The sequence below is a fragment of the Sinocyclocheilus rhinocerous genome, unplaced genomic scaffold (genome assembly GCF_001515625.1).
Source record: "Sinocyclocheilus rhinocerous isolate Xijiao unplaced genomic scaffold, SAMN03320098_v1.1 scaffold1259, whole genome shotgun sequence".
Taxonomy (NCBI): Eukaryota; Metazoa; Chordata; class Actinopteri; order Cypriniformes; family Cyprinidae; genus Sinocyclocheilus; species Sinocyclocheilus rhinocerous.
The window spans coordinates 15,767-42,659 of NW_015650717.1; the positions used below are offsets into that span (position 1 = coordinate 15,767).

General features: G+C 36.4%; 1 protein-coding gene across 1 annotated transcript in view; it reads right to left on the minus strand.

Moving 5' to 3' along the window:
• Positions 1–784: 784 nt before the first annotated feature.
• The window catches only part of lamb1a (laminin, beta 1a), a 41,581-nt gene continuing 15,472 nt past the window's right edge, over positions 785–26,893 (minus strand). Inside the window, exons 13-33 of the mRNA XM_016517767.1 lie at positions 25,652–25,787; positions 25,425–25,583; positions 25,153–25,280; positions 23,530–23,650; positions 23,230–23,437; positions 17,617–17,760; positions 17,306–17,537; positions 17,057–17,220; positions 16,213–16,290; positions 15,665–15,882; positions 15,477–15,573; positions 7,502–7,871; positions 7,229–7,413; positions 6,899–7,140; positions 4,084–4,290; positions 3,757–3,901; positions 3,461–3,668; positions 2,117–2,258; positions 1,815–1,991; positions 1,567–1,726; positions 785–1,430 (exon numbers count right to left, since the gene is read on the minus strand). Of these exons, the coding sequence (XP_016373253.1) occupies positions 1,291–1,430; positions 1,567–1,726; positions 1,815–1,991; positions 2,117–2,258; positions 3,461–3,668; positions 3,757–3,901; positions 4,084–4,290; positions 6,899–7,140; positions 7,229–7,413; positions 7,502–7,871; positions 15,477–15,573; positions 15,665–15,882; positions 16,213–16,290; positions 17,057–17,220; positions 17,306–17,537; positions 17,617–17,760; positions 23,230–23,437; positions 23,530–23,650; positions 25,153–25,280; positions 25,425–25,583; positions 25,652–25,787 (3,661 nt within the window). The 3' untranslated portion in view covers positions 785–1,290. The remainder of the gene's footprint in view (positions 1,431–1,566; positions 1,727–1,814; positions 1,992–2,116; positions 2,259–3,460; positions 3,669–3,756; positions 3,902–4,083; positions 4,291–6,898; positions 7,141–7,228; positions 7,414–7,501; positions 7,872–15,476; positions 15,574–15,664; positions 15,883–16,212; positions 16,291–17,056; positions 17,221–17,305; positions 17,538–17,616; positions 17,761–23,229; positions 23,438–23,529; positions 23,651–25,152; positions 25,281–25,424; positions 25,584–25,651; positions 25,788–26,893) is intronic.

Below are 26,893 nucleotides of genomic sequence, written 5' to 3' on the forward strand. Positions count from 1 at the left end.
AATACTGCTAAATATTATGTCGTATTTATAAGCTAAAATTAAAAGCGTTTAATTAAAGCTCCCTATCTGACTCATTTTAGAGTTGCTACTGAGTTTTGAAGTCAGTAAAAGTAGCGTCACACATAGGCTAATCATGACCGATCATTGTTTACATTATCAGTCATGCTGTCACTTCAGAAAACTCAAGCACATCCCTATTAATAGTCCTACTATGTATTATATGTAGTGTTGTTGTAATGCTTAAATATAACAATTTATTTGAAAAAACAAAACAATAAATGCATTAAATAATTCTTACTGTTTGGGATTTAAGACAAGTCTGGGGCTGTCCTAAATGTAAGAAGATTCTTTTCAAGAATTTGAATTCTTCTCAAGTTTTGTCTTAAGAACAGTCTTAAGAAAAAAGATAAGAATATTCTTAAGATTAATTTTTGGGAATACAAATTATTCTTCACTTTTTTCTTAAGTTTAAAAATAAGGAGAAAATGGCAGTTGAGAAGAAATTTCTTCTTAAGAATGTTTCGTGAATCCGGCCCCTGGTCACCCTGAATTTGCCAAGTAAGACATGTTCCTGGATCAACATCTTTTGTTAGTTAAGCATAATCTAATGTAATGTTGACAAATAACATTACTATAAAATATAGTAACATATACAGCACGACTAGTGTCTGATTCACAAGCAAATGACTCTTATGATCTGGTTATTTTAATGGCCACACTGAGCAACAATGTCAGAGGCTGATGAGACACAAGGCAACTTTTTTTGAGCAATGTTGCTTGGGCACTTTCCCATTGAGAATGGGTAACAAATTTCTATCTGGATAAGATGAAACCTCAGGTTGATTGATTTCCTCAGATTGTATTTTATTAACATGAGACAAATTCACACAGGAACAATGACACAGTTTCACACTGTATTACTAACTTGAGTTTATTCTGATTGAATTTTCATGTTGGTCCAGATATCAGTAACCAAAAAAAATCACATTTATATTATTTTACTTTTTATTTTAACTTTAATCTAAAATTGAAACAATGAGGTCAATGTAACTGCAGTCTCATAGTTATGTTGGGCATATCTTACATTCACTCTTTGGTCTGCTATGTTTTAAAATCCACATTACATTCTCTTGTGTTCATAAAAGTGTGAGACACTCTTTCATACAGTGATCAAATATAAACGTATGGGTAAAACTGTAGCTGTAACAGATGTAAAACTCACAAAACCTTCTCAGGGATTCCACATAGAAGGTAATTTAATATATTTTCCTAAAGCAGTCAGTAGTAGCGTTAAAACAGACAGGTGCTGTAGACGGTGACTTTGTGACTGATCTCCTGAAGCAGTTCTTTCACAGCCTTCTCCAGATCCACCAGCTCATTGGCCTTGTCCTCCAGCAGCTTCTGATTTTCATCATAGCTCTTCTCAAGATCTGAAAAACAGAAATTTAGCTCATTGTAAGTGAGAACATTAAAAATGTAACTGGAACCAGTTGTGTGGTAGTTCTTTTCTAATGCTGATGCAGTAATATTTGCTTCCCAGGAATTAGAGATGCAGTATTGACGTACTTTTCAGAAGCTGAAGTTTGTCGCTGGCCTGTAGCAGCAGATTTTTGGCTTCCTGTTGGAGTTTCTCTGCTCTTTTCTTGGCCTCTGCCACTCCTTCGGCCTTCTGTGTGATCAGCTCCTCGACACTACTGTACTTGTCCTTCAGCTCTGAATCCAGATCCTGCATAAACAGTCCACAGCACAGGAGGTTACAAACCCAAAAAACGTAATACCAAAGATGACGTATCATGTCCAGGTAATTCGTGCACCTTTTTGAGCTGCTCAGCCAGTGCGTTGATGCTATCGGCCTCTTTCTCTGTGCTGTTGGCACTGGTGGAGGTGTTGAGAGCCTTTTCTTTCAGCAGAACTACATCGCTTTCCAACTTCAGGAGCCTTCGGGTGGCGTTACTCAGTTTTAGCTCCGAGTCGGACGTCTCAGACTCCACCTTTTGTGAAAAAGAGTCACATAAAGTGGCTTCAAATATCAATTCCAAATTGCACCATATTGATAATGAATAAAACAAGCCTAAAAGTGTTCCCTTGGAACAAATGACTGGTGATGTAGACTTACCGAGACCAGCAAGTCTTGCGTTCCCTTGATGTCAGCAGTGGCCTGTTTCAGTGCCTCGGTTACTGAACTCTGGGCGCGCTCAGCCTGCTGCAAGGCCTCCTTCACCATCTCAGCTGTGTCTTTCACATCTGTCGCCTCCTTCCTGTGAAAACCAGAGAATATACAAACATGTTGTTCAATGAACTGGCCAGTAGGTGGCAATGCTACCACATTCCACAGATATGGTACACTTTAGGTGGTTCTCAACCAGGGGCCCACTAGAGGGCCACAGGATGACTTAAGAGTATTGAAATCACAAAATTACACCGCCCTGCATCACATTTGCAAAATGAAATCCAATGCTTGTTTCTTGCTAATTTTGGGGTGCTCATTCCAAAAATAGTTTTGCTTTACATCACATTTTCCTACAAAATTTTTGCTTTCGACAACCATTTGTAAGACAAAGTCTTGTATTATGCCTTAATCACCTATAAATACATAAATACATGATCCCTATCTTCCTCTGAGTCAGGTTACTTTTTGTTTAATTCTCAGCCAATTTTCACATGTATGAATGATTCAGAAGACATTATTTCATGCCTAATCTTGATTTTTAACATTTAGCTGACTTTTTATTTTATAAATACATGAAGGCTGATACATCCATATACTTTGAAAAAAAAAAAAAACTTAATTCCTTTGCCAAAAAAAAAAAAGCTACAAGTTTTTATTGGTAACTTGGTATCATCAAATTAGGCAATATTGGGCCTTTTTTTGCCAATCAGCAAAATTTTATTATTGATATATTATACTAATGTCAAATCTAAATAAAATTCTAAAATAAATAATGAATAAATAAATAAAATCATAATATAATCCGAAATTATTTTTCTTATTTCCTGTTCTATAACTACTGTTTTTTTTTTTTTTTACTATTATGGTTAATTAGCATGTCAATACTCCTAGTTTCTGTTAATGAAAAAGCTTGAAAACTTGCAATTTTGTTATAATTACAGCAGAAATACTGAAAATATCTTACAGATAATATGAGGGAGGGGAGGCTTAAATATTAAGTTGGACAGTGGTGGACTTCGAGTCAAAAAAGTTTAGAACCACTGCTTTAGTGTCTGATGAAATTTTTTAAGCATTAGAGGCACTCATCCCATGTTTTTGCAAGAACTATCAAATAGACTATTGCAGAAAATGAAAAGAAAAATGAACCTAGCATGCAAAATACTAATTTTGATGTTAATTTGATGGAAATAATAATCACATTTGGTAATGAGGTTGCAAAAATCGTGGCAAGTGCCTACTATATCACACTGTTCTCTGGGATCGATGTAGATGACTGAATAGATCTCAGACCTGGCCTTGCGGGCTTGTTCCAGCAGGCTTTCTGCTCTCAGTATGTCAGCGGCACTCTGGTTGAGGATGTCCTCGACTTCTGTCAAGCTGCCCACACGCTCCCTGATCTCTGCGGTCAGGTTCTGCAGCTGGGCCGGAGTGGTGGGCATCTGCATCTGCAGAACTTCATTGGCCACAGCCTCGATGCTTTCCAGGTCCGCTCCATCTTCTGAGGAAGCAGATAGAGTAAGAGTTAAAAATCAAGGATCTGATCATCCAAGCAACCTATCTCAAGGAAACCTGTAAGGGTTTCTTACGAGTGAGGAAGTCTCGGATCTGTTTGATGAGTTGGCGTAGCTCCTCGTTGCTTCCATCCACACGCTTTTTGGTCTCATTGGTTTTTGCCAGCACTTCTTGAGCATTAAGCTTTGCTTCATCTGCTTTTACCTTTGCCTCTGACACCTGAACATACAAATTAAAGAAAAGAAATCCTTTAAATCCTACAATGTCTACACAAAAGCAATCAGCAGTTATCAAGTGCCTAACAGTGAGAAGATCCAAACAGAAGCATATCTCTATAAAAATGCATTGCAAAATCTTTTATCATATCAACAGCAGATACAGTATCACCTGAGAAACCTCACCATTTTGGAGAGCTTGTCCACTTCCTCCATAGCGCTGATAATCTCCAGGTCAAAGTCCTTGGCTTTCTGCCAGGCATTGTGGGCCAGCGTGGCGAGGCCATCACATCCCTCTCCTCCACACTTCCTGTTTCCTTCCCCATCCACACAGCTCAGGCCTCCGCAGGGAGAGTCGGCACAGTTCTCTGAGCCAGCTGGACTGCCACATGTCTATCCGGAGAGAGATCACAAAGTTAAAACTAGGCTTTTCTATTTACATACGCAAAACTCACTAGCCGGGTTTCCATCTAAAGTTGCGAATTTAATTTTATTCTAAATTTGGCGTTTCCATCACTCGTTTCTCATGCGATACTTCAAAATGTGCATTAAAATAGGGTGATGGAAACATAGCTACTGCCATGATGCTGTGTGATTGCAAAGGCTTTGCTATGCATTTGCTAGGTATTCTATTGCTAGGCATTGCTGTGCAGTTACTAGCATACATATGTGTAGATAGATGCCACATTCGACCGCTCCAGACACGTCAACACGTCTGCCATCTTGGAACGGTCAATGTGTCGTCACTCACTATTAAAATCAATGAGTTTCAAGATGCCACAACATTGTGCAGCCTCTGGTTGTAAAAACCACCGAAATTTAAATTCCTGAAGAAATTGGATAAACTTTTTTGACAATTAAGAATGTGTTGGTTTGTGTTTTTAATATGTATTAACTATGTATTGTATTGTGTATGTAATGTATTAACTGTATTAACTAAAGGGTATAGTACCCTTTAAATGTTGCGGTAGCGAATGGCTTCGTCTTGTTGTATCGTGTTAGTTTAGCAAAATCATCTGCTGAAGTCTATTGCACATATAGATGTTGCATACAGAGCAATGTACAAATTTTGGTCTGTTACTGATTCCAAATTACATGACAAAAATTGTAGTTAGTAATGTAATCCATTACATTACACATTTTAGGTAATATAAGCAGACTACTTTTTGATTACCTTTGACCTAACTCATTTATCACGTTGATTTAAATAGGATAATCTTGTACCATATTGATATAAAAATACAAAGAGTAAGACAATATATTCCATTAAACCATTGCATGCAAATTCCATCGCATTAAACATTACATTAAAGGAACTGCAGGGGATTTGCGAGTTTGATGAAAAGCTAATAATTAATTAAATCATAAAAATGTAAAATTAAAATAAACATTAATTAAATATTTGATTACCTGCATGTCATGTCACCATTAACCAATGTCAGAAAACTGTGAACATGCAAATGTGTTACTTAATTATTAAAATATTTATTTTAAAATCTCAGGAGTACTTCAAGTAAATAGGTGAAAGCGGTTCAGGTGACAGCAAAGAGTATTTTAAAATGCAATATAATCTAATTACAAGTACTTAAACTTTGGAATCTCATTACGTAATCCAGATTACATGTAATCAGTTACTACCCAGCTCTGCATGCGGATAACTATGGTTGCAAACGTACAGTCAACATGCTCTCGAGTGTTCACAGACCTGCTTTGGCCATTTCAATATGGTGATAGCTTATGTATAGCAGTCAACAGAAACAGCTGCTAATAGGGCATCTAGCTTTACATATCTATAGGGTGTTCTAGGCATAGATATGTATAGGTACAATCCAGATTCATCTGCCATCTTGGAACTTTTGGAAATCCAACTTTGGAAGCCAATTACTCGTGTTTTCATATATGCATATAACTACAGTTGCAGACGCACAATCAACTTGCTCTCGAGTGTTCACGGACCGACCTTTACTTTTCCACAGAAACAGCCACTAATAAAGCATCTGTGCATTTATATTTATGGTTCTAGGTAGTTGCAAACTCATTGCTATGCAGTTGTTAGTGTGTTCTGGGAGTTTGATTACTGGCCCACCCCTAAGACTCTATGTAGGGCTGGGTGATTTTTCCGATTTTACCGATTAATTCGAATTTTGAACAGAAATATTACCAAATGTTAGAATTAGACACTTTATGCCAATGATAACAGTAAAGAGAACAGAACGATCCAACCGAATGTCGGCCTAATGATTAACCGCTCACGAGTGACGCGCTCATATCGCTAGGTGCCATTCACACAGAATGTGCTTTTGTGTTGACAAAGATGCGACGTGGGCAGTGGAATAAGAAAAACATGCAAGAAGATGGGAGTGAACTTCTTTTAACTTGAGCGCCACATTTTTAGACTGCTGTTTCATGCATGAATGGAACAATGGAAAAGCAGCGCAATCGAATAAAAAACCTGTAACTACTACTGTATGTCTGATATTTCATGTTTGCATCATGGTGACACTTGGAATATATTTGTCTTTAACTAGAGGGTTAATAAAGAAAAGGTTACTTGAATCATGTTGTAGTTAAATTTTTTAATTGACTAGTTAAAAATCGTCAAAAAAAATCGAGAATTGGTCAAACGTTCTGAAAAAATAGAGATTTAATTTTTTTTGCGAAATCGCCAAACTCTATGACATTCTGGTATCTTGATATTACTTAGGTTTTCACTTGTTTTATAATCCGCCAAGCAAAAACATAAGTCCAATCAGCAACGGTACACCTATCTTCAATGAGCCAAACAATTTGCAACATGTAATAGAATGTTTAGAATATTATGTGACAGCAAAAAACAAAAAAGAAACAAAAGCCTGAGGATCTCCAAAGATTTTTCACAAAAATATAACATGAAAGTGACATTGATTTGTTTCTGAAAACTAAACGTTGCTAATTAAAACTACTGTATGTCAGTGATTAGATAAGCTCTTGACCATATTCATCAATCTGTTGACTGCTTTACCTTCTCGCTAAGATCAGTCAGGTCCAGAGTCTCCAGCTGTCCAGCGAGGTTGTCCAGTTTCTTCGCAAACTCGTCCTGCCTTTGAATGAACTCTTCTTTGGTCTGGTTCATCAAGTCCTCCGTTTCTGTCCGCAGGGTGGCAGACTGATTGACCAGGTTGTCTGGGTCAATGGTGGAGGCATTCGCACGGATCTCTGCCATCTGGGACTGCTCATAGTATCGAGTCACGCTGGCTCTGGCCCCTGAGGATCGAAAAACATGTTGCATTGATGCATTGTCTGGGACTGTTGATGAAAAGGGCTTTACAAGATCTAGAGTGATGTTACTCACCTCGAATGTCTGAATTCTTCACAAACTCCACCTGCTTCTGAAGGTCCTTCACCGTCTGTTCCAGTTTCTGAGCTTCTTCGTTGAGGGACTTCAGTTTGGTGTCCGTGCTGTTGTTGTCGGATGAGATCTCGGACAAGGTCTCCTCTGTCAGGTTAAGGTTGGTGTTCATTTCAGCCATCAAGGCACTTCAGAGACAGAAACAGATTATTCTCATGAGACCTGATGAGAAGGATCTACACTTGCTTCCACATCCTGAGAAAGGCTTTAACTTACGTTGCTTGTTCGAGAAGTCCCTGGATCTCCGTTAGAGGCTGAGTGGCTGGATTCTGGGCCAGGATGTTGCGGATCGAGTTGGCGCTGCTTTCGACGTTATTGATGGTGGCCTGGTAGGGTCCCGTAATGCCGGTGGCTTTGATGGTATTGACTTTCTGGACCAGTCTGTGGGTCTGGTTGGTGAGGTCGCCCACAATTACATCCCATTCGGCGAAGCACTGGTGGCAGCGCTTGCAGTGTGGGAACTCGCCTGTGTAGCCTCGAGCGCACGTGTCACATCGAGGCCCGGAAACACCTTCCACGCAAACGCAGTGACCTGTGACCTTGTTGCACTGCTGCTCCGCGATGCCTCTTGGGTCACAGTCACATGCTGAAAATATACAGGAATACTGAGGTTTAAGTACAGGGACCTGAAGTTTAACGCAGGCTTATCATTAACTAAAACTATTAAGAATATTTCTGTTAACCAAAATGAAGCTGAAATCAAGATATTTTAAAAAACCCTTAAACTTGGCAACTAACTGAAATAAGTTTCATTTGAAGCATTAAAATTACTGACCGGAAATAAATGAAAAATAAAATAGCACTGAAGCTAAAACGTAAAAATAAATTAAACCTAAATGGTAATATTAAAAAAAAGAAAGAAAAAAACTATAAAAAAATGACAAAATCACATAACCAAATTACTAAAATTAAACTGAATTAAATTAAAATTAACTGACAAAAAAGAAAAGAAAAGCAAATCAAAAATATTGATAAAATATGTAATAATGTAGAAATAACACTAAAATAACTTAAAGTTAAGCATGTTGTTGAGTTAACAAAGGTCTACTAAAAGCATAAAATACACAAAATTATTGGGTAAATATTATTTTTTTCATTTATAAGAATTAATAATAATAATAAATCATTAACAATGAATTTATAAATTTGTAGAATTTTTTGCATTTATAATAGAAGTAAAAAGATAAAACATTGAAATTACAACATTTTTAACTAAGAATTCAATAATTTTGTGCTGTGTTTTGCATAAAAGCATTGGCAAAATGGTGATTCAGTTATTATATTTACTATAATTAGTTGGGTAGATTGCTTGGCCACATTTCTACAGAAAGACACCGATTTTAGAAAAATAACATTTGAAAGGCTAAAAGAAATGAACCGAGATGTTTAAGACAACCGTTCATTGACTGTGGCATTTTCTGTCAACAAGTGCAAACTTTGAGTTACTGTGACCTTATTAGGCTGGAGCTGAAAGAGTGAGCGATGGAGTCAGGGGGAGGTGGTGGGAGTGGAAGGATGAAGGAAAAGATTGTTTGCGCACTTTAGTGCTGCACTGCACTGCGAGTGTTTGGTGAACAAAAGGCAATAACTGCCCCACAATGACAGGTGAGACACTTAGCAAACACCACGCTAGGAATGACTTAAAATGAGGCCCTTAAACAAACATGCTCATCCACAGAAAATTCTAGTTGTAACGGCCTTGTTAACCTTCATCAAGACCATTTTCACCAGTCAAAGAATCTATTTCTCATATTAAATTTTTAACATGTTTAGCACTATTCCAAAACCTAGTTAACAGCTAGCTGTCTACTGCAATAAAGATACCTTTATCCTATTTAAATGTGTAGCTTAAGTGACTGATTTTGAATGCTCTACACAGGCAGCAATTCTGTTAACCACAACAATAGTGCTCCTCATGCAACATGCTATTGATTCCAATACAGTTTGGCATTAGCATGCTGCTACGCTAACAATGTACTACTCTAATAAGCATAAAAATACATAGAACTCACAAATATTGTGTGAAATAGTTCATTTTAATTAGACTGAACTAACTTTTATCAATACTTTTTAGCACTGAGTGAAATATCAGCACAAATCATGGCACAAATCATTCTGATGGTGCGTTCAAGCCCTACTGAAAAGTTAGCATTTATGAGTTGGAAATTACGACGTCAGGTGCGTTTAAATGAACTCTGGGCTCAAAACAAACTTTGCATTCGCAAGGTTTCCCATTCATAATTACGACTTTGTGGTGGCATTCATTCAATTCGTAAATACAAAATCAGACAAAACTCACATGGTGTCTTCTCCATTGAACGATGCTTAAAAATTTGGCCAAAACAAATTATCTTAAGGCATCTTTACACAGCTTGCATGTTAAGGCTGCTCTGTCCCTGCTTAAATTTCTCTGTAAAGACATAATGCTGTATAAAAGCAAGATTTATGCCTGCTCTGACCCACCACATCCCCTCGTATCAAAGTATACAGTTGAAATTGCAGTGTAAATGCATTCATGCCACCTCTGAGCAGCATTATGCAGTCTGTGTAAAGACACATGAATGCCAGATCAGAAGTGCTTCTGTGCCAACTTTGTAGTGTAAATTTGGCATTAGAGGGCAGGAAAATGATGCTGCCTAGGTAGGTTGGTAGCTCACTAGGATTTTTAACAGAGCGCATGTTTTTAAAGGTAAACGGGTAACCAGAGACCAGCACTTTTTTGACCCCCGAGGAGAATTCAGGACAATATATGTGACACATACAATACGTGAAAGGGGACACTGTCTGGGATGGTTCGTTTACTTGAAACACATTCCAGTGTGACGTGATTAAACACACATTCCACAGGAAAAGACTCCTTCACCTAAGGCCACTAACGCATACAAGGTACTAGAGATAGGGAATTATCTCGGAGGCTAATCCCTGCTATTATCCAGGGGGCCTCAGGCGGCATCGGGGGTGTTTCTTGTTGGGACAATGCCGTGAATGTGACCCCTGGAGACGGTAACAGGTGCAGGATCTTTTGTGTTGGTGATGGGAAGTATTTAGTAGCAACTGACACAACAATTCTAAGATAGGCTTTTACTGCCCGAGGAACACATCAGCATTTTATTGTTTAAAAGCCGCCTTGAGAATTACATGAACCTTTGAAAAGCAGGCCTAAAATAAACAAGATTGAATGCAATACAGTGCGTTTGTGTACTCAGCAATCGTTTACATAGACGTATATGGCTAAGGCATGGGGATATAAAACATATCACACGCCAGCTGAGAAGGAAAACCACAGTCTCCCAGACTAAACCACTCGAGAGGTACTTCTGTAATAACAAAGTCCATTTTACTGCTGTTAAACATTCATGACGGTGTTAACAAGCTCTTGGAAATTATGCCTTAAAAAATGCACCAACTTCTGGGTTGGTGATATATTTGCCAGATCTGTGTAAACAGTAACCAGCCATGAGGGCAGCTGCCGCGGCATGCCCAACATCCAATTTCTATAAATAAATTTAGTCTCAAACCAACTAAAGATCTGCAGTTACTTCGAATCTAACTGTCAGTAGGTTTTCATTTACAAATATATGTTTTACATGGCTGTCTGATACAGGAATATATGCAGGGGTGCACGTAAGTGGTGCACAGGTGTGCATGTGCGACCAAAATAAAAAATGCGCGAGGTAAATAAGTTCAAACCGCTGATTTGCGCACCGACATGGTTGACGGCTGTTAATGCACAAGCACTGTTTTTGATTGACTAACTGTAATACTGTATAAGATTTCCATTCAAACAGAAAGCGTAAATCTAAGCTTTGCGTTGCCTGTTTTGGCACAAAACGTGAAACTGTGACATTTCGTTCACTGACGCGCTTCAGTCGGCAGCGCTAAAACCGGCAGTGCATATACTTACTTGCTGGCAACTCGCCAAAATAAAAGCTTTCTGGTTTTAGGTTTAAAAATGTTGAAAATTCATATAAAAAAGAAAAGAGTCTAAAAGAAAAAAATTAAAATGTAAATATTAGCATTATATTTTTACGTGTACTATAAAATAATTATATTTTTATTGAATACTCATTTTTTTATTTTAAAATAATATAATATCACACTTTATTTATTATTTTGTTTATTTTTATTTTTTTAAATAACCTAATTAAATAAAGCACAATTACATTATTTTTACTATTATTAATTCTTTTATTTTTTATAGTTATATTTAACAGGTCACACTATGTGCAGTGTCAGCACCAAACCAAATCTCTAGGTGCTCTCATGAGAACCAGACCGAAAAACTTATGTGCACCCCTGAATATATGTATCCTTTCCATCTGTTTTTCATCACCATGCAGATAAGGTTATTGCAAAAATGCATGGGAGGAAACGTCACTTTTTGAACACAACTATGTCTGGCTATCAATCCTTTCACAAGGGCTTTTAGAGTTTAAGGAACATTTTACCAAATTTGTTTTACTGTTTGGCTAATAGAGCATGAACTTTTAATTAACTTTTAGGCTTCAAGATATAAATTATATAAATTCAAGATTCCTCAATTTGGATAAAACTGTCTGCTAAATGAACCAATGTAAATGTAGCACCATAATTGATCAGAATTCAGATCAGACGACGCCTCTAGGCACACTAAAGTTGTACTAATTATACAAAAAGTTAAAGTACAACCTATAAAATCTCTGAGGAAATCAGTTGTGGTTAAACAAAACGTAAAGCTTGGGATTTCACAAGGTTATCGAACTAGTATTTAACAGGAAACCACATAAAGCACAGCTCAAGCTGAACAAACGCTCAGTGCTGTGCTGGAAGAGGGAAGAGCATACTGAGGGCGAGTCAACAGGAGGGTTATAGAGGGGTAACTGGATCTTAGAGGAACACGGGTGGCTTCCTGCTCCATCAGGACTCTCCAAACAAACGGAGGGGTGTGGGAGTGGAACAGATCTCTGTCAGCACACCACTTTATCGGCTCAAAGAGAGTCCAAAACCTGCTCTGCTTAAGACCAAATGGCTTATTAAAGGAATAGTTTGTGCAACAACAAAAAAATCTGCATTCGATTACCAATGTCATTTCAATAATGTACCATAAAAGTTGTTTATATCACTTTGTGTGAACAGACTGAAATGTTACTCACTGGAAATCTCTTTCACCAACTTGTAAAGTGATGGTAATGCTGATGCTGGGTTATATTTTACATGCATCACCCTTGATAATGAGCTCTTAATTGGGCTGAGATTGTGGTGAAGGGCTAACAAAACAATGCGTCACAATGATCTTGAAGGAGATCTGTAGATAGTCGATGCTCAGAATACCATCAGAATCTGCACTTCCCTTGTGTTCAAGATCTCAAAAGCACCAGAAAATTCTTCATCGAGTTCAAATAGATTTCCAAAGTTATGGTCTGCACAGCCGCAAATACAGTCAGAGAGAGGACAAAGCCTCTTTTCTGAGGAGAAGCACTGCGGCAGACACTAATGGCCCCATAAGGGGAAGCCCACGAATACAAAGGTGCATTGTGGGAGTAGAGAGGGTATTGCGAGGCTTGGACAGATCCCCCCACGAGCTCGTCATGGTCGTGCACATCTGGGGCGAATCAGAGAGTGGGCCGAGGACTTCTCCATTCTGCTAGACATTCCTACAAAACTGGGTTGCCTACAGATTTTATGGTTTGGGGTAATGGCAGCACAAATCTGCAGTGTTTGCAATGGCAGCAAAAGGAGCTTAGTTGCGTTATCTGGGTTTATTCAATGTTCAGCAGCGATCATTTAAATTCAAGATTTACTTTTTTAAATGAAATTAAAATCATTACATTTCCCTGGTCTTATTGTGCACATTTTATTGGTGTGAATTTTTCAGAATACAAAATAATAGTTTTCGGACTACTGTCATAACCAAGACTACATAGGCAGTTATATAATAATACTATTATATAAAAATAATTATATATATATATACAGTAAATATGTTTGGGGTCTGAATGAGGTATTTTTCATTTTTTTCAAAAGAAGTCTCTCTGCTCTCCTAAGCTGCATTTATTTGTTCAAAAGTACAGTAAAAACTGTAATACTGTGACATATTATTACAATTTAAAATAACTGTTTTCTGTTGTAATATATTTTAAAATGTAATTTATTCCTGTGATCAAAGCTGAATTTTCAGCATCTTCAGTGTCACATGATCTTTCAGAAATAATTCTAATATGCTGATTTGGTGCTCAAGAAACTATTATTATCAATGTTTATTATTATCAACAGTTGTGCTGATTAATATATTTTCACAAGGTTATCGAACTAGTATTTAACAGGAAACCACATAAAGCACAGCTCAAGCTGAACAAACGCTCAGTGCTGTGCTGGAAGAGGGAAGAGCATACTGAGGGCGAGTCAACAGGAGGGTTATAGAGGGGTAACTGGATCTTAGAGGAACACGGGTGGCTTCCTGCTCCATCAGGACTCTCCAAACAAACGGAGGGGTGTGGGAGTGGAACAGATCTCTGTCAGCACACCACTTTATCGGCTCAAAGAGAGTCCAAAACCTGCTCTGCTTAAGACCAAATGGCTTATTAAAGGAATAGTTTGTGCAACAACAAAAAAATCTGCATTCGATTACCAATGTCATTTCAATAATGTACCATAAAAGTTGTTTATATCACTTTGTGTGAACAGACTGAAATGTTACTCACTGGAAATCTCTTTCACCAACTTGTAAAGTGATGGTAATGCTGATGCTGGGTTATATTTTACATGCATCACCCTTGATAATGAGCTCTTAATTGGGCTGAGATTGTGGTGAAGGGCTAACAAAACAATGCGTCACAATGATCTTGAAGGAGATCTGTAGATAGTCGATGCTCAGAATACCATCAGAATCTGCACTTCCCTTGTGTTCAAGATCTCAAAAGCACCAGAAAATTCTTCATCGAGTTCAAATAGATTTCCAAAGTTATGGTCTGCACAGCCGCAAATACAGTCAGAGAGAGGACAAAGCCTCTTTTCTGAGGAGAAGCACTGCGGCAGACACTAATGGCCCCATAAGGGGAAGCCCACGAATACAAAGGTGCATTGTGGGAGTAGAGAGGGTATTGCGAGGCTTGGACAGATCCCCCCACGAGCTCGTCATGGTCGTGCACATCTGGGGCGAATCAGAGAGTGGGCCGAGGACTTCTCCATTCTGCTAGACATTCCTACAAAACTGGGTTGCCTACAGATTTTATGGTTTGGGGTAATGGCAGCACAAATCTGCAGTGTTTGCAATGGCAGCAAAAGGAGCTTAGTTGCGTTATCTGGGTTTATTCAATGTTCAGCAGCGATCATTTAAATTCAAGATTTACTTTTTTAAATGAAATTAAAATCATTACATTTCCCTGGTCTTATTGTGCACATTTTATTGGTGTGAATTTTTCAGAATACAAAATAATAGTTTTCGGACTACTGTCATAACCAAGACTACATAGGCAGTTATATAATAATACTATTATATAAAAATAATTATATATATATATACAGTAAATATGTTTGGGGTCTGAATGAGGTATTTTTCATTTTTTTCAAAAGAAGTCTCTCTGCTCTCCTAAGCTGCATTTATTTGTTCAAAAGTACAGTAAAAACTGTAATACTGTGACATATTATTACAATTTAAAATAACTGTTTTCTGTTGTAATATATTTTAAAATGTAATTTATTCCTGTGATCAAAGCTGAATTTTCAGCATCTTCAGTGTCACATGATCTTTCAGAAATAATTCTAATATGCTGATTTGGTGCTCAAGAAACTATTATTATCAATGTTTATTATTATCAACAGTTGTGCTGATTAATATATATATATATATACATTTTTTTTGTTTTTTGGAAATCATGATTTTTTTTTTTAGGATTCTTTGAAAGTTCAAAAGAACAACATTTATTTGAAATATAATTTTTTTTATAACATTAGAAATGTCTTTACTGTCGCTTTTGATCAGTTTTAAGCATCCTTTTATATTAATATTAAAACAAATATCACAACTAACTTGTCTTAATATATTAAAAATAAAATAAACAAAATAACGCACTGTAATAAATAATTTCCTAAAGAATATTCTGGTTCCCTTAGAAATACATCACATTACTAAAGTTAAATGCATTGCAAATTATTATCATAATTGATTGGGTCATTTATTGCACTGATATTTTTTCAGTTTTTCTGAACTCACCGTGGCATTTGACCTCAGGGTTTCCCCAGAACAGCTCTCTACACTCTCGGCAGGTTCTGCCGCCAAACCCGGGTTTACAAGAGCACTGGCCCATAATCTACAGCACAGAGAATAAAAAAATACAGATTAATCCATGTGCACTTTATTACGATCCCAAACATGACATATGTGTGTGAAGGTGGTCTGACCTCATTGCAGGACGAGCTGAAGGAATGGTTGAGGTCGCAATCGCAGGCCTCGCAGCCTCTCCCGCTGGCCATATTCCAGGTGTCCGGTGCGCACTGATCGCAGTTCTGGCCCACCACGTTAGGAAGACACTGACACTGACCGCTGTTCAAGTCACAGTTGCAGTTACCCGGAGAGGGGCACGTCTCCTCAACAGAGCCCATATGATTACACACACACTCTGAGAAAGACCAGGACAAAACATTAGAAACTCAACGGCCAGGAGTCAAATGCATAATTATACTAGATGCACAAAATGTACATTTTAAAATGACTTTTTTTACTATACTAGTAAAAAAAACTTTATCTAGACTTCAAAAGTACTAATCTTTTCAATTGTCCATACTATGTTTTAAATAGATTTATAAATCAGGCATTGTATCGACAATAATACTTGTCCTAACTACTTTGTCCAACTATTTTATAAGCCAAAAATATATAATAAAAAAATGTGGATCATATTTTTGTAAACACAGTATTGAAACAATGAAACATTTCGTCAAGAACTTACTTCTGCAGCTCTGGGTCAGTGCATTGCCGTGATAACCGAGCTTGCAGCGGTTGCAGCCCTCGCCCTCGGTGTGGTACAGGCATTTGAATTATTATCAGTGGTTGTGCTGCTTCATTTTTTTTGGGAAACCCTGAGACTTTTTTCTATTATTTATTAATATTATCAAACTGTTTTGAAAACAGTTTTTTCTGTTTAATATGTGTGTGTCGAAAACCGTGATAGACTACTATTCAAAAGTTTGGGGTAAGACATTTTTAAGGAATTAATACTTTATTAAACATAGATACATTAAATTGATCAAAAGTGACAGTAAAGACATTTATTTATTTTGTTAAAAAAGATTTCTATTTTAAATAAATACTGTGCTTTTATTCATCAAAATAAATGGCCCTAAACAATTGATCAGTTTACACAGAAATATGAAGCAGCACAACTGTTTTCAACATTGATAATAATCAGAAATGTTTCTTGAGCATCAAATCAGCATATTAGAATGATTTCTGAAGGATTGTGTGACACTGAAGACTGGAGTAATGATGCTGAAAATTCAGCTTTGATCACATCAGGAATAAATTACATTTAAAATATATTCAAATAGAAAACAGTTCTTTAAAATTGTAATAACATTTCACAATATTACTGTTGTTACTGTATTTTTGATCAAATAAATGTAGCCCTGGTGAGCAGAAGAGACTTCTTTCAAAAACATAAATCATAAAAATGTCCAATCTTTTGAATGGTACAGTAAACTACATGACACGTTCTAGCGTGTGTCATGATACAGGAAATTTACGGTGTTCCTGACAGATGCTCTTATAAATCAAATAAGATGTCTGCTGGTTACCTTTATATCCCTGGTTGCAGACGCAGAACACCTGGTTGGAGTCGAGGCTCTTATAACACGCGCCGGAGAACTGTCTTCCGCTGCCGGGACCATCCGGACACATGCAGGGGCGGCAGTGGTCTCCAGAGCCCAGGACGGGGTCACCATAGTAGCCATTCAAACACCTGCAGAAGAGATTTCATAAATGAAAGGCTATACTTTCATGTAAACATCAACCTATAATGTTGAAGAAAGAACACAGTGACTAACCTCTTGCAGTGGTGTCCAGTGGTGTGGTCCCTGCAGGACAGACACTGTCCCGTGAGCAGGTCGCACTGCTCAGCGTGGCCATTGCAAGTGCAGGGGCGACAGTTAGGGAATCCCCAGTATCCCGGCAGACAGCGGTCGCACTGCCGCCCATACGCTCCGGGAATACACTCGCACTGACCGCTGGCCTCGTGGCAGAAGGAGTGGACAGACCCCTCAGGACTGCAATCACATGCTAAACCAACAACAGACCACAATTATGCTTGTGAAGGAAATACATGGTGCAGTCTATGCTATTGACAAGTTGCACTTACGCCTGCAGCCTTGCGGCCCAAAAAGGAAGGTCGCTGGGGCACATTTGTCGCAGTTCCTGCCAACCACGTTGGGCCGACACTGGCACTGGCCACCGCTCGGGTCACAAACCGTGCTGAGAGACCCCTGCGGGTCACACTGACAGGCTGAGAGAAACAGAAGAGAAAAAAAAGAAATATAGGGTTAATTCAAAGTAACTGGGGCATTTTTTCTCAGTCATTTCAATGGCAAAAGTGCTACAATTTACCTGAATTCACCCTAAATAAACGTGACCAATATTAGAGTTTTTTTTACTGTCAGGATTGATCTGGTTGGGTTTTTTTTTTTTTACCAAATTCAATTGTTTTTCACACAGCTATCCCTCTTTTCTCTACATTCTAGAGATCAACCAATATTTTTTACAAGATTTAAGGATTTTTCCTTACCTGAATATCGGTTGTGTAATATCGGCTTAGGGTGGGTGATATACCAGTAGAGAGAACTCATTTTGCTGTATGCTTGATCTATCTGAGAGACTGTTTCTGAGCGCTGTCTGAGGTTTTTAAACATTGCAAGTGATTTTATGCCATTGAAACGCAATCAGCAGCGAAAGAGAACTCATTTTGCTGTATGCTTGATCTATCTGAGAGACTGTTTCTGAGCGCTGTCTGAGAGGCTCGTGCACATGTATTGAATGCGGGGAGTATCGAACGGAGTTATTTTTGCCGCTTTATAGGCCCTGAACGAATAAATACATGTCGAAATGCCCGTCTTTGCAAGTATCCTTGTAAACACAGTAATTTAGGTCTTAAGTGAAAGCAAACAGCTGAGAAAGAAAACACATGTGTAACAGTATGTTGGATCCGGGCAGCTCTTAAAGTGACAGCAGTCTAATATTCATGCTGTACAATTCTTCCACGACCCGGTGGTTGGGGACCTCTGCTTTATACAATGTATGTAGTATTTCTTATTTCTTTGTTCTACAGTATTTTCGTCCTATTGCTTGCAATTAGTTTCTTATTCTTTTTTTAATCCCTGACTGCTTACTTGTCTTCAGTTTTGTTTTTTTTGTGATATAGAGTCTGATGACAAGAATTATGACATTTCTATGGTATAAAAAATTTAAATATCATAATGACCTTATTTAAAGCAAAAATAACTATATTGTGATATATATTGTTACCGTGAAATAAAATCTTTTCCCAGAAGGGAGTTTGACTGTATTTTTACATTCTGTATCATATAAAGCTTGACAAGTTACAGTTTCTTAAAGTATGACTTGAAGATGTCTTTTCAGTAGTAGTGTGTTATGCTGTGTTTGATTTCTTCATGTGAAAGTCGTCATTTTCACACTGATATTTATAGTCAGCAAAGCTTGTGTTCTGATTTACGCCTCTAGCCATGTCTTTTGCTTTTCTTCTTGTCCTGACAGTTGATGAAATTGTAAAGCCTCAGACAGGAAGCATGTAAAGCAGTATAATTATGCCTGAGGCCTTGTTACAAGCTCTGACACGAGGCAGGAAAGCACCTCTGATGAGAGACAACAGTCGGAGGAAAATGAAAGCTGAATGAACGATGACAGAATGAAGACTGGCGCGTCTATCATAAAGGGAAAAGGGGATTCTTATGCGGTTAGAGAATGGAGCCAAACTATATTGTGATATATATTGTTACCGTGAAATAAAATTACTCATTTCATGATATAAGATTTTGGTCATATCGCCCACCCGTATATCGGCTATTATATTAACGTTTACTATTTATTGCACTATTAATAGTCATCTAAATACTCTGTGGAAATTAATTTGCTATCTTCACAAACAATGCTGTTTGAGTGTCAAGTTTTTTATAAGCGCAAATAAATTCTTCATGCAAAATAACATTATTACACAATAATCATGTTTAAAAAAAATTCGGGATGACAATGAGAGCGTTGATCAGCAGGTATTTCATAATCTAGGCCGACAAAAATATAAATAATAATTCTGACAACATGCCACTCAAAATGAACTCTACTGTAATCTTATTTACCGTTTTGTTTGTTACTTTCCTGACAATGTATAACTATTCCAGTACACTCTTTTAACCAAATAAACAACACCTAAAACCTCATATCAAACTGTAGTTAAAAACTAAAGTTTTATCGGTTATAAAAACAATATCGGTTGATCTCTTATACATTCATGTATATCATCCATTATATTAGTTAATGGCTGTAAAAATACCTATTGGCTAACAAAATTTTTATATCAGTATTAACAGGTTGGAGCTTGCATACAGTTTAGCATGGGCTCAAACCCAAAAAAGCCTCTCTGGTGGATGTGCACAGCTTATAAATCACACTGAGGTAATTCACCGGAGTTCAACTCGACACCTCAGTGGCTCTGAGTTCAAACCACCTGCGTAAAAATGCTTGCTTAGTGACTTGGCAAGTCATCTCACCATGAAAGACCCACAAAAAACATATGGTGCAGGCCAGAAGAGCCAGGAAATTTTACTTGTTCTTTAAAGCAATCATCAGTCCTAGTGGATCGCTAAAGCAGTGCTGAGGAGAAACTAAAGTAACAACACCACAAACCTTTTCAAAATAGTGTTACTTTAGCTGATATTTATAGTCAGCAAAGCTTGTGTTCTGATTTACGCCTCTAGCCATGTCTTTTGCTTTTCTTCTTGTCCTGACAGTTGATGAAATTGTAAAGTCTCAGACAGGAAGCATGTAAAGCAGTATAATTATGCCTGAGGCCTTGTTACAAGCTCTGACACGAGGCAGGAAAGCACCTCTGATGAGAGACATCAGACAGAGGAAAATGAAAGCTGAATGAACGATGACAGAATGAAGACTGGCACGTCTATCATAAAGGGAAAAGGGGATTCTTATGTGGTTAGAGAATGGAGCCAAAGTCATGCCATGATGACAGGCTGAGAATCTGTATGTGTGTGCACTTTAAACAAAGTGGTAAGATCATAAAGATCAAGTTAGTATGCCATTTGTGATATTATAACTAGAATTTAAAAAAATAACTAATAATTCTTAAAAGTATAGTGTGGGCATTACACTTGCATTTGCAACTAAAAATTGATGTGCATTTATGCCAAAAGATTGCTTAAAATCTACTGTTGGTGCAATGTTTACTTTATGGTGTTTATACAGTAATATGTTGTAGATGGTTGTAAGTAGGGATGTTCATTTTAACCGGTTAACCGTTAACCGACCGTATACTTTTCAAAATAGTGTTACTTTAGTTACTAGCTATGCTTTCCTAACTGTAGCAGGTCGCTGGCTTTTATGCCGCATCATATTGTGCATGGAGCTTTACAGCCGAGCAAATTGAGGTACAAATATCCTTTCCTAAAATGTCAGATTGTATAGCTAAAATTGAAAATATTTAATGCTTTATGATCTTTTATGCTTTGAAACAGCTTAATTTTTTACAATTGTGTTTTCTAGAGAAAAAAAAACATAAGTCGCATTTTATTATTTCATTCAGAAATGCCTAATGCCAACACGAAATGTTTACAAACATTATAATAAACACTGTAAACATAGCTAGGCTATTTTAGTTCCCGTCACTCCACAACAAAGCCTTTCAATTAACAGTAGGCCTATTTAGAAAAGAACAAGAATTAAAAATATAAGAAGCTATAGCAATATAAACGACAAGCCAAAAACAGCCGAGCAAATTGAGGTACAAATATCCTTTCCTAAAATGTCAGATTGTATAGCTAAAATTGAAAATATTTAATGCTTTATGATCTTTTATGCTTTGAAACAGCTTAATTTTTTACAAATCAGAGATTTTTTTTTTTTGACCAAACAACCATTTTTGCAGATTAAATGTTTCAAGTAAAAAATAATTTTTAATAAATACAAATAAAAATATAATTTTTTTTTTTTTTAAATAAATAAAAAATTGTAATAAATAATTTTTTTTATTTAAAAATAAATAAAAATAAATGTAGTTTTTCACTAAATTAACTGATGGATGAATATTCAATTATTTTCATTTCTACAGCACAATATCAATGCATAACAAAAACATTTATTTATAATATTTATTTACAAAAAAAATTAAAATATGAAGAATTCCACACTTTTAAATAATGACACAAATCTTTTATTGAAATGGACAGTTAAACAGAATGAATAAATTGATCTCACCAACTGTAACACCATTTTTTTCCCACTAAAAGTAAAATCAAGGACAATTAAAACATCCGTTTTAATACTCTAATACCTGTGATTACTAAGATGAAGAATGTTTTTCTTTCATTTTCTTAATTTATTATTTAAGTAAAGATATATATTTCTCGTATAGGCCTATTTATTCATTATATATATATATATATATATATATATACACTGATTTATTGAAATGGACAGTTAAACAGAATGAATAAATTGATCTCACCAACTGTAACACCATTTTTTTCCCACTAAAAGTAAAATCAAGGACAATTAAAACATCCGTTTTAATACTCTAATACCTGTGATTACTAAGATGAAGAAGGATCATGAAACTAGTCTTTTTAAAGCCAAATGCATCTGTTCATCACTTTGATTTTAACTTACTGTAATTAGAGTGTTTCTAGTTTTATTAGTTAGAATAAGTTTAATAGTGTCACCATACTTGAGACACTTGATTCAAAAACTATTGTTAATTTTGTGCCATTATACTGCTCTGTTAAAATTGTATCATCAGATATAATTGTTAGATATTTAAAAGTTACATATTTTAAAAGACTGCCTCCTCACATAGCTTCAATGTTGTTTGCTACTTATTAAAGTGTAGCCTTGAAATGTGGCCTAATTTTCCTAGTAGGGAGTTCTAGGGCTGTATTTTTTACATAATGTATCATATGAAGTGAACTATCCCTTTAATGAAAAAATTTTTGTGAAATCTTAAAATTCGACCACCTTTTTTTGCCTGTAACTCAAAAGTAGCCCGTGCGCATTCTGACTCATTTTGCCAACATGGAATGAATGAATATTTTATCTGCAACTTTTTGAATGAGCAGTCAGTAATGGTAAAGTATGTGCATTTCAAAATAAGAGTCCTGGGGCCCGTTCTTCGTACGTCGCTTCTTACATCCGAGATGAAATGTCACATCCAAGATGATATCATCGCGCTAATCAGGATCTGGCTAATTCGGTTCTTTGAACACACCTGTTGTTGATGATTAGTACGGCTGGATTGAGTTCTCTGAGATAATTGCGTGTTCATGGGTTCGATCAGGTTTAAGCTTACGGACCTGTTGCTATGACAGCAACTCCGGGATGAGCTTCGAAGAACCAAACAATCCAAGATCATGCCAAATCATCAACAATCAAATCCAGCTAACTGAGTTAGCGACGTACGAAAAACGGGCCCCTGGTGTATTTCAGGCTTGTTTATAATTAAAAGTCCCACATTATGCATAAAGTTTTTTTGTTTTGTATTTTTTGCTTGATTGATATGGGTATTTTGATTGCACAATAAACTGTTTCTGAAATTTAATTCAACATACAATCATGTAGCATTTGTCTGGGCTTCCCCGTCATAGGAAGGAAAGACTAAGAACATAATTTAACACATATCATCACAAATATTATTAGTTCAATTTAAGGTGGGTAATTTATTATGAAGTTATGGATGTACCTTTAACTCCCTGGTGCAGAAAAGCCGACACACTGAAGATGTAATTCCTGCAGATATCAGTCATGGGGGTTTTCACCACTGCTTGGCTGTTCTCCAAACAGCGGTAGCGCTGGAAGGTTTCCCAGGCGCTGTTGGTCACCATGTCTCCACCCTCTGACCCAGAGCCAGAGAAAATATCCAGGTTTTTGCAGTGTGGCATGAGGACGATCTGAGAGCAAGAATAGAAATCGGTCGTTCAGCATTTGAAGATTCCAGTGCAACTGATATTGTCTATCTGACAGGGTAAAAGAGGGAGCCTACCGAGTCGATGAGCGTGTACGGCGACTGCACATCACTGAGAGCCGAGTAGCGAGACAGACTCAAGCGCACTGTGTAGTTCAAGCCCTCTTCAAAACACACAGGCCTAGACAGCACCACATACCTGATGGGCAAAACCAAGAGAATTCACTTTCTCAGATTTAACACTCAAAGACATCAGCTTAATGAAACCTAGTGAACAGCCGTCTAAAGGTGCAGTCACATTTTCTGGAGTTCAGCAAATTTTTGTAGTCAGAATCAAGTCCTTTCAATAGAAATTGGCGCATTCTAATATTTTGCATGAGGGCGAAAAGGGTCTTTTTCTTGGCTGCAAATTTTCACCTAAATTTTGCTGATGTGAGTGCATCTGACTAAAAACCTAACTAGGCAGCATCCTAACTGAAGTGACACATCAAAATAACTGATTTTGAATGCTCTGCATTGACAGGAACTCATACAAATAGACTCACCTTGCAATTGACTTCAATGGGGTTTTACGTTAGCATGTTGCTAAGCTAAGAGCTTGATACTCTAATAAGAATAAAATGCAATAGGCACAAAAATCTTGGGTTTTTATTAGATTGAATTACTGTTTATTGTTACTTTTAAGCTTTGCATGCAATAAATATATCTATAATAAACACCACTCTGGATTTATTGCAGTACATTCTGGGATTACGTTCTCTTCCTTAGAATTTGGTCAAAATGAGCAAAATGTTGTTCACTACCATCTAGTGTTGTTTTAGTATTATTTATACTATTGTAGCTTCTATTAATATTTTGAATTAGCTTTTTAATGCGAGGTCAATTTTTAGTAAGTTTGTTATGTACTTTTGTCATTTTGTATGACTTTTTTTGTATTTAAATATTATATAAATATTTGATGAAAAACTTGAAATATAAACTAGAAATGTTGCTTTGGAAACTAACTGAAATAAATATGTTTAAGCTGGATTACTAAAACTGAATTGAAACGAATTTAATTTAAACAACAAAAGAACAACAAAATTACCAAAACCTACACTAAAATGAAAATGAAAACTGAATATATAAAAGTAAAAGATAATTCTAAATATTACAAAAATACTACAGTAGTATATAAATAATGACTTGGGTTGGTCAAATCCTGAACCCTATAGACTGTAAAAAAAATAGCGATAAAAAAAGCATTATTGATATACTATTGTAGTTTTTATAAATTTTTGATTCGAGTTACATTTTTAGTAATTCAATTATGTACTTTTATTGTTTTTACTTATTTATTTGTTTTGGGGATAATTGATTTTTATTTCAGTTTTTATTTAAGTTTTTGTTTAAGTTTTAGTTTTAATTTATTTACAGTTAGAAATCTTAGTGCTTCAACTTAGGTCAGTTAGTTGCCAAAACAACATTTCAAATTTTCAACTTAGTAGCCTAATCAACATTTCAAATGTTTGTTTAGTTTTTCATCTAATACTTAAGTTTTATTTTTGTTTCAGCTTCATTTCAATTGTTTTTAATAGTTTTAGTTTATTTTAGTCTTTCCATAAGGACTACATCTACAGCATGATGACTTAAAATACTGCCTTAGTTATTATTGGATGAAAGGTAATGTGCATCAGGTGGTCCATCTTTCTGATCTCATACCTGGATCCGGGATGCAGAGACACCACCTGGTTGTCATCGTCGGGCATTGTGTTTGCACAGCGGCTGTCGGCGGTAATGACGCGAGGCCTGATGACAGTCATCAACACTTCCTCCCACTGCTCTGGCAGCTACACACCGTGAAAGAGCAAGCAGATGATGTAATGATGTATCTGCTTACCCTTTAACTCAAGGCTGATCAAACATGTCTTTACTCATTACTAAACTGTTCTAGTCAAATCTCAATGCTAGTATTATACTGTAGAGGAAGTCACCTGAGGCTCATATCGGATGATAATGTCATACTCCATAGAGTAGGGGATGTTGTCGATGCTGAACTCAAGATAGGCACCTTCAGGAACGTTCACAAAACCAATGCCAGTCCAAGTAGGGGATCTGTCCTGAGGCTGGGGTCTCGGGACAACCGTCACACCCTACCGATAGAGATATGTCATTCAAATACTCAAAGACTTCGACAGATGGCAATAATGAGGACACTTACAGGTCCAAACTTGGCGTCCTCAGCTTCATAAGTGTAGTGGTCCAGAGCGATGAAGTAAAAACCAGATTCCACCTGGTCGCAGCGTCTGCCAAACATGTGCTCGCGACACTGACACTGACCCGTTTCTGGAGAGCAACTGGGAAAAGAAATAACGTCAGGAAATTTAGATGGTTCTTCCTAAAGATCTGGAGGAAAATAGCTCTGGAGGACATATTTCATGCTGACACAAACAGTCAAGACTCAAAACCTGTGAGGAATGGCACCCATCTGTTTGTTGGACTGCAGTTAAAGCCTGCCTTTGTAACTCATGTAAATACAGTTTTCTTATTGGATGATACAGACTAAGAAACATTATTTTCACTGTTATTTCAGGCTTCCTGCCAGTAGTTTCTCAACACACTGATTCAACTTACTAAGAAAAGAGGGCAGTAGGAGTAGCAAGTAGATTTTTACAAATTCTGAAGAAAATGTAAGTTTTTTAATCCATTTTGTTGTCAAAAATCTAAGTCTGATCACAAAGGAAAGTAATAGCACAGCTCTCCTCAGAAAGCGGCATAAGTTAAAGTGTCACTCGATGTCCATGACGAGTTACACAGCAAAGTTTAATACTTAGGGTGGTGTTATTATTGTTAACAAAATCTTTTGGTAACTGAAATAAAATTAAATATAAACCCTAGCAAAAAAAAATATATATATACTAAAATGTATTTGAATTACATTTATTTTGTGCTAAGTATACTACAAATACATTTACATATTTATGTGCTTAATAAAATACCCTGCAATTGTACTTTTGGTATACTAAACTGGTATACTTAAATTGGAACAACTAATTTTGTAAATGTGCATTGTGCAATAAAGAAATACTACCAAATAAAGTTTAAATATAATTTTTAGTGCTGTCAAACAATTAATAGTGATTAATCGCGATTAATCGCATCCAAAATGAAAGTTTTTGTTTACTGTGCATGTGTACTGTGTATATTTATTATGTATATAAATACACACACATACAGTATATATATTTTCGAAATATTTACGTTTATACTTATATTTATTTACTTATATTTTATATTATATATAAATATATTTAATATATAAACATAACATATTTTTCTTAAATATATACTGTATGTATGTGTATTTATATATACATAATAAATATACACAGTATACACACAGATATTATATAAACAAAAACTTTTATTTTGGATGCGATTAATCGCGATTAATCGTTTGACA